Source organism: Lipotes vexillifer, unplaced genomic scaffold (assembly GCF_000442215.2).
Source record: "Lipotes vexillifer unplaced genomic scaffold, Lipotes_vexillifer_v1.1 scaffold178, whole genome shotgun sequence".
In the NCBI taxonomy this organism is placed as follows: Eukaryota; Metazoa; Chordata; class Mammalia; order Artiodactyla; family Lipotidae; genus Lipotes; species Lipotes vexillifer.
In genome coordinates this window covers 4,168,974-4,176,828 of record NW_006775603.1, presented here as the reverse complement: position 1 = coordinate 4,176,828, position 7,855 = coordinate 4,168,974, and the positions used below count along the sequence as shown (strand labels likewise).

General features: G+C 33.2%; 1 protein-coding gene across 2 annotated transcripts in view; it reads right to left on the bottom strand.

The window, feature by feature from the left end:
• GRID2 (glutamate ionotropic receptor delta type subunit 2) overlaps positions 1–7,855 on the bottom strand; it is a 1,374,233-nt gene that overhangs the window by 276,091 nt on the left and 1,090,287 nt on the right. For both annotated transcript variants that reach the window (XM_007450019.1, XM_007450020.1), the window contains one exon: positions 2,659–2,971. In XM_007450019.1, the coding sequence (XP_007450081.1) occupies positions 2,659–2,971 (313 nt within the window). The remainder of the gene's footprint in view (positions 1–2,658; positions 2,972–7,855) is intronic.

Below are 7,855 nucleotides of genomic sequence, written 5' to 3'. Positions count from 1 at the left end.
TCACTGACTCTTTCCCCTATTTTGGGGACAATGCTCTATAGAGAAATCAATCATCATGGTGTGAGAAAGCCAAACTATCCTATGGAGAAAGGCCATAGAGGAAAACTGAGGTCACCAGCTCTCTGCCAGCATTAACCACCAGACGTGTGAATGAAATGAACAAGCCTTCTGACGAGTTCAGCCTCCAGACTTTGGGCTGTCTAGCTGAGGCTTCAGACATCATTGAGCAGAGACAAGCCATCCACATCATGTCCTGTCTAAACCTGTGACCCACGAAACTGATAGGTTTTAGAGGAATTTATTATGCAGCTCTAGTCACTGGAATACTACCAGTAACAAGGTTATTGTTAAATCCAATGAACACCTTTCAAGTATTAATTTTACTTGATTCTTTGAAATGTTTAACACTGTCAACCAATCTTCCATATTCAAATATTGTCTTTACTTGGTATGTACACCACTAGATGCTACACATGGTACTTGCGTCTTTCTTGTCACTCCTTATTAGTTATCACTGAAATCTCCTCTACCCATTCCTTTCCTTAGGGCTCTGTCCTAGGCCCTCTCTGAGTCAGTTGTCCTCAATCAGGAGTATGCAGTTGAGAACAACTACTCTGTACGATCTTATTCACTTCCATGGCTTCAATTATCTCCTACATGCCAATATCTCCTCAATGTATATTTAGCCCAGATGTCTCTTCTGTGCTTCTGACAAATATATCAAACCACTAACAAGCATTAGAAATACACCCCTGGATATTTCACAGATACCTCAACTCAAATGTACCAAAATGAATGTATCATCTTCCACATCACACCTGCTCTTCTTGATTTTTTTCCCCAGAAAATGACATCGACAACCAATACACATAATTTCCCAATCCAGAAACCCAGGATAAAATTTCACCTCCTTTTTCTCTTTCAGTACCAATCCCCATACCACTACATAATTTATCAGGTTCTATAGATTCCAATTCATCAATATCCTTCTCTTGATTCCCAGTGTCATCTTACCTTTGTGCAAGCCACAGTAACTCTTTATTTAGTTATTATAATACTCTGATAATTTGTTTCCCTTTCCACATTGCTCTCTTTCAATTTTATCCATACTATAATCACAATGTTTCTGATTATAGTAAAAATTTAAACATGCATTTCCCTGTTTAATACCTTTAAATTGCTGATAATTTCCCTGAAGATCAAATTCAAACCCCTGATAATAACAAATATATCTTCAGCCTCCTCTTTACCAGCTCCATAGTCTATTCTGCATAGTCTATTCTGATTTCTCTCTCACTTCTTGGTCTTAAATTCTATACTACCATCTACGTATCCTTTCCCCCATCCTCTTCTTCAATAAGCACTTTGCATAGTTACTTCTGTCTCTGTTTATACAGTACTAATTCAAAAAGCCTTCTTTGCGACATTAAGATATATTCACCCTCCCCACCACTATGATCTCATAACAGTCTCTATCACACGTGGATTTTACATGTTTGCATCCCACAAGACTTGTAGCTCAATGATGGCAATGACTCCCTTGCTCCCAACTGTACACTCAGTGCCTAGCAAAGTTCTACTTAAATAAATAGCATGGATTAAATATCTACTAGATTAGTGATTAATGAATGGGCCAAAAATATCTGCGATAAAGATACACAGATACAGAAAGGTAGAGGGAAAAAGCATGCTTACAGAGGTTTGTGGGATAGACTTTATGTGAGAAAGTAGAGATGAAAATTCTAGACAAACCTTATGATGAGTTAAATGAGAATAGAAAGAATGAAATTTAATGGAAGATCCAATAGCAAGTGTATATAAAAAGTAAGATGTTATTGAGAGTTGTAAATATTAAGGCAAAAGCATCATGTGTCTCCATTGTGACACCTATGTCTTCTCTTCAATACATATGACAAGTTTGCAAGAAACTATCAATCCCCTAAGTATTTTATTATTTCATTTTCTATGATGGCAGTAGTCTCAAATAAGGGGCTCAAAAAATATTGTTCTATTCTGAAGCAATAAGAGTCAAGTAATCACCTAGATAAGTTTAAAGAGTAGGCAGATTGACTATTGAATAACATAACAAAGACATTGTTTAGAATATAATGAAATTATAAGGTAATTGGTAAAAATTATATATTAAAGTGAAAGATAAAGCATAAATTTCTTATCAGAATCTTAAAGTCTTTTCACTGTCAATGAGTATTTTTAATACATGAAACAATGTCTCTCAACAAACAGCAAGTCTTAACATCTCTTATACACATAAATAATTAAGCAGTATCTGCTCTGGTAGTAAGTATTTTCATAAATCTCAGTAAGTATTTATCTGAGAAACAGAAAGGCTGTTTCTCAGAATCAGAGCTTGGGAAGGAAAATCTCCTCTTGAGTTTCTTGTGAACCTTACCTCTGACATTCATCTTTGGCTTTGTTGATAAAACTGAACTTACATCAAAAGATACTGTACCATTTTTTGCTGAAAATCTGCTGTTTGAGATCCACTAGGAAAGAGCAAGAAATGTTCTTTTCTTAGCATTGCTGTAAAGACCTTTAGAACGCTTATTGATGTCAAGACACAGAACGTTCTTAACTGAATGCATGGCATATGAAACATCACATTCCTTTTTTGTACTGAAATATATATTTTTTCCTTACCTTGCTGCACAAAGGATCCATACACAAACCACATGGAGTTGTAGAGAGTGGTAGAAGTCATTGATCCCATTTGTAATCTTGGGGGATTAAGCCAATTCAAGAGGTAGACCAGTAGACCGACCAGAAGAACTGTGCCAGCAATGCAAGCCCATAGTGAGAGATCAAATGGTGCAAGACAGGCAAACATATCCACTGTCTTTTCAGCCCTTCGAAGTAGGACTCCCACTGAGTAGTCCATGTAACGTGTTGTAAAGTCCACCACATTCTCACGGTCTGGGGTGATAGTCAAAGCAGAAATCCCTATGTCCGCCCTCTGAGAAATTGAAAGAGACAGGAATACATTAACAGTGTGAAAAACAACTTGATTTGTGGCACTTTAGCTTGCCTTGAGGAAAAAAAAAATAGATGCCTCAGGCAACATCTTAAGTCTTTTTATATAAACTGAAAAACACTGCAGAGACTTCTTAGAGAAGACCTATATGTGAATTTTTCATTTCCTACTGCAAATCTTGGCCCATCAGAGTTAGACAAATTACCTTGTTCATATTATCAGTGCATATGAAATCAGTGAAGAATATTTCAGACACAGATAATGCCTGAAGGAAATTGTCTATTTTCCTTGGGTCATTTTATCAAAGCCGTCATTAACACAGTAGCAAAGGTAAAACTTATTCTAAAGAATTCTTCCTGAGAAAATGTTCCCAAGATATTCAACATGTTCTTAACATCTAAGTTATTAAAAAAAAAACTCAACGTGGCATTTCACCCTTGGTTTAGATTTCTCTGCATCAAAATTTATATTATTGGGTTCTAAATATATTAGAGCTTATTAGAGATTTCATAGCATTAAGTTATAACATCATACACCAGGGGTTTCTACCATAATTTTATTTTTTAAACCTCTAAACATTTTAATGAACAATTAAAGATTAAGGAAACAGATAATTCTTCTTGGAGCAATAACCATTGTTCTCAGTATATGTCTCAGATTCTCAGTGTTAGCACTCAAAACCACACAGAGCACATGCTATTTTACTTATATAAGGCACATGGCAGAATTGCAGTGACAGCACATAACAAATGACTTCACATTTAAATTCTATGATATGAAAATATATTTAAATATCTAAAAGATGCATCTTATTTGAAATAATTATCTGTGGCTGTGACTAAAGCTGTGGGAAGCTCCTTTCAGACAAACACAAACAATAGTAAATTGTTGAACATTTTCATTTTTCTTTTTTTTTTTTATAGTTTGATGAAAGAATATAGAAACTGGTTTTAATGCCTTTGGAGAAAAAAAAAAACATGAAAATTAACATGCCTAGTGGAATGCTAAACCAATTCCCATACATCTAGTCTCTGAAGTAAAAACAGCTGCAAAAATAGTCTAGCTAAAGTTAAGCATTGTGTGTATGTGTGTGTGTGTGTGTGTATCAGCCCATCCATACAGAGCTAAGTATTTAAATAACTTTTCTCATTTAATCCTTACAATGAGTTATGAATTACATGTTTTCCTCTCCATTTCATAGATGAAGAAACTGAAACTTCAAGAGTTTAAGTAACTCATTCAGTTCTCACAGTTAATAAGTTTAGAAGCCAGATATTAAAGCAATGTTTTTCTTACTGCAAAGCTAGGGCTCATAATCACTTTACCATACTGCAAGAAATCATTCATTTTCCAAATGACTCATATTGTAAGCAATTAGGATAACTGGTTTTAGGAGAGTTTTTACCTTAAAAGAGTCTGAAATTTTGCTTTTCTTAATTGTACTACTTACACTGCAACAAGGCTATATTAACATAAGAATTATGAGTTTAGGATTATTAACGGAGAGGTATTAAACTTAATAACTCTAAATGGAAATGAATTTTCAGAAATAGTTATTGCTTTCAAGCTCATATATTTATTTAGCATAGCTTAGTTACTAGGAATTGGGTCTTTTCAGAAGGAAAATCTAACCTGGATCTTTAGCTCTCTAGTCCTACCTTTTCTGAGCTTCAGTTTATCTATTTGTGAAATGAATGTAACTGTCTTTAGTATGACTATTGTGAGCTGACTCATTTATCTCAATCTTAATGGTGAACAAGTAACTCCTCAAGATTCAATTAGGCTCTCAAAAAGTACACTTCTTTTTTCAGGATATTAAAGTACTGTGGATCAGTAATTTACAAATTGATGCACTAGGGACCCAAAGCATTTTATGACTCAACTAAAGTCAGAAAATTCCACCTAAGGAGAGATTTGCTGACATGTTGATTGAATATTTGTAAATGTTCATAAATATTTTGCTAATAAATAAATGTTTTACATTTAATGATTATGAATTAGAATAGTCACTATACTGATTTTAACAATAGATATTTGTATGTATTGCAAAGTGAATTTCTATAATGTAATAAAGAAAAATATCTAGGGAAGATGTGCTGTTGTTTGTTTTCTTTTGGCAAAGTGAACTATTTTGTATGTGCTAAAATATTTATTAAATATAGTAATTGCTTTTTTTTTTTTTTTTTTTTTTTTTTTTTTTTTGCAGTACGCGGGCCTCTCACTGTCGTGGCCTCCCCTCTCCCGTTGCGGAGCACAGGCTCTGGAAGGAAAAAAAAAATAGATGCCTCAGGCAACATCTTAAGTCTTTTTATATAAACTGAAAAACACTGCAGAGACTTCTTAGAGAAGACCTATATGTGAATTTTTCATTTCCTACTGCAAATCTTGGCCCATCAGAGTTAGACAAATTACCTTGTTCATATTATCAGTGCATATGAAATCAGTGAAGAATATTTCAGACACAGATAATGCCTGAAGGAAATTGTCTATTTTCCTTGGGTCATTTTATCAAAGCCGTCATTAACACAGTAGCAAAGGTAAAACTTATTCTAAAGAATTCTTCCTGAGAAAATGTTCCCAAGATATTCAACATGTTCTTAACATCTAAGTTATTAAAAAAAAAACTCAACGTGGCATTTCACCCTTGGTTTAGATTTCTCTGCATCAAAATTTATATTATTGGGTTCTAAATATATTAGAGCTTATTAGAGATTTCATAGCATTAAGTTATAACATCATACACCAGGGGTTTCTACCATAATTTTATTTTTTAAACCTCTAAACATTTTAATGAACAATTAAAGATTAAGGAAACAGATAATTCTTCTTGGAGCAATAACCATTGTTCTCAGTATATGTCTCAGATTCTCAGTGTTAGCACTCAAAACCACACAGAGCACATGCTATTTTACTTATATAAGGCACATGGCAGAATTGCAGTGACAGCACATAACAAATGACTTCACATTTAAATTCTATGATATGAAAATATATTTAAATATCTAAAAGATGCATCTTATTTGAAATAATTATCTGTGGCTGTGACTAAAGCTGTGGGAAGCTCCTTTCAGACAAACACAAACAATAGTAAATTGTTGAACATTTTCATTTTTCTTTTTTTTTTTTATAGTTTGATGAAAGAATATAGAAACTGGTTTTAATGCCTTTGGAGAAAAAAAAAAACATGAAAATTAACATGCCTAGTGGAATGCTAAACCAATTCCCATACATCTAGTCTCTGAAGTAAAAACAGCTGCAAAAATAGTCTAGCTAAAGTTAAGCATTGTGTGTATGTGTGTGTGTGTGTGTGTATCAGCCCATCCATACAGAGCTAAGTATTTAAATAACTTTTCTCATTTAATCCTTACAATGAGTTATGAATTACATGTTTTCCTCTCCATTTCATAGATGAAGAAACTGAAACTTCAAGAGTTTAAGTAACTCATTCAGTTCTCACAGTTAATAAGTTTAGAAGCCAGATATTAAAGCAATGTTTTTCTTACTGCAAAGCTAGGGCTCATAATCACTTTACCATACTGCAAGAAATCATTCATTTTCCAAATGACTCATATTGTAAGCAATTAGGATAACTGGTTTTAGGAGAGTTTTTACCTTAAAAGAGTCTGAAATTTTGCTTTTCTTAATTGTACTACTTACACTGCAACAAGGCTATATTAACATAAGAATTATGAGTTTAGGATTATTAACGGAGAGGTATTAAACTTAATAACTCTAAATGGAAATGAATTTTCAGAAATAGTTATTGCTTTCAAGCTCATATATTTATTTAGCATAGCTTAGTTACTAGGAATTGGGTCTTTTCAGAAGGAAAATCTAACCTGGATCTTTAGCTCTCTAGTCCTACCTTTTCTGAGCTTCAGTTTATCTATTTGTGAAATGAATGTAACTGTCTTTAGTATGACTATTGTGAGCTGACTCATTTATCTCAATCTTAATGGTGAACAAGTAACTCCTCAAGATTCAATTAGGCTCTCAAAAAGTACACTTCTTTTTTCAGGATATTAAAGTACTGTGGATCAGTAATTTACAAATTGATGCACTAGGGACCCAAAGCATTTTATGACTCAACTAAAGTCAGAAAATTCCACCTAAGGAGAGATTTGCTGACATGTTGATTGAATATTTGTAAATGTTCATAAATATTTTGCTAATAAATAAATGTTTTACATTTAATGATTATGAATTAGAATAGTCACTATACTGATTTTAACAATAGATATTTGTATGTATTGCAAAGTGAATTTCTATAATGTAATAAAGAAAAATATCTAGGGAAGATGTGCTGTTGTTTGTTTTCTTTTGGCAAAGTGAACTATTTTGTATGTGCTAAAATATTTATTAAATATAGTAATTGCTTGTCTAGTTCTATGGAGAATCTCCTCAGTTCTGGTCCATTTTCAACACTTGGCTATTCTGTTCTCAAGAAGAAACTGCCAGTCTCCCTGTGGAGAGGATACTAGAATCATATAATGGGCTTTTTCAAACTGTATAAATGCATTTGCATACACACATGACACATACTTATACACACACATTTTCCTATCTCTGAGATTTGTATACACCTTCCTAAGGAAGTACCTCAATCCAGCCTTCAGAATCAGTGATATAGCAGACCACCATGCTTGATATGAGTATGTGATAGTCCTTACTTATATTAGAGAAGCTGTATTGGAGCAGAAAAAAAAAAAAAGCAAGAACCACTGATTCAGAAAGATGGTCCTAAAACTTTTTGAATATGTCTAAGTAACCAGAAATGATCAATCACATATATCTTTCTTCTTCCCTCCCCTCCCTTTCTTTTTTTTCTTTCTTCCTTTCTTTCTTTCTTTTTTTTTTTTTTTTTTT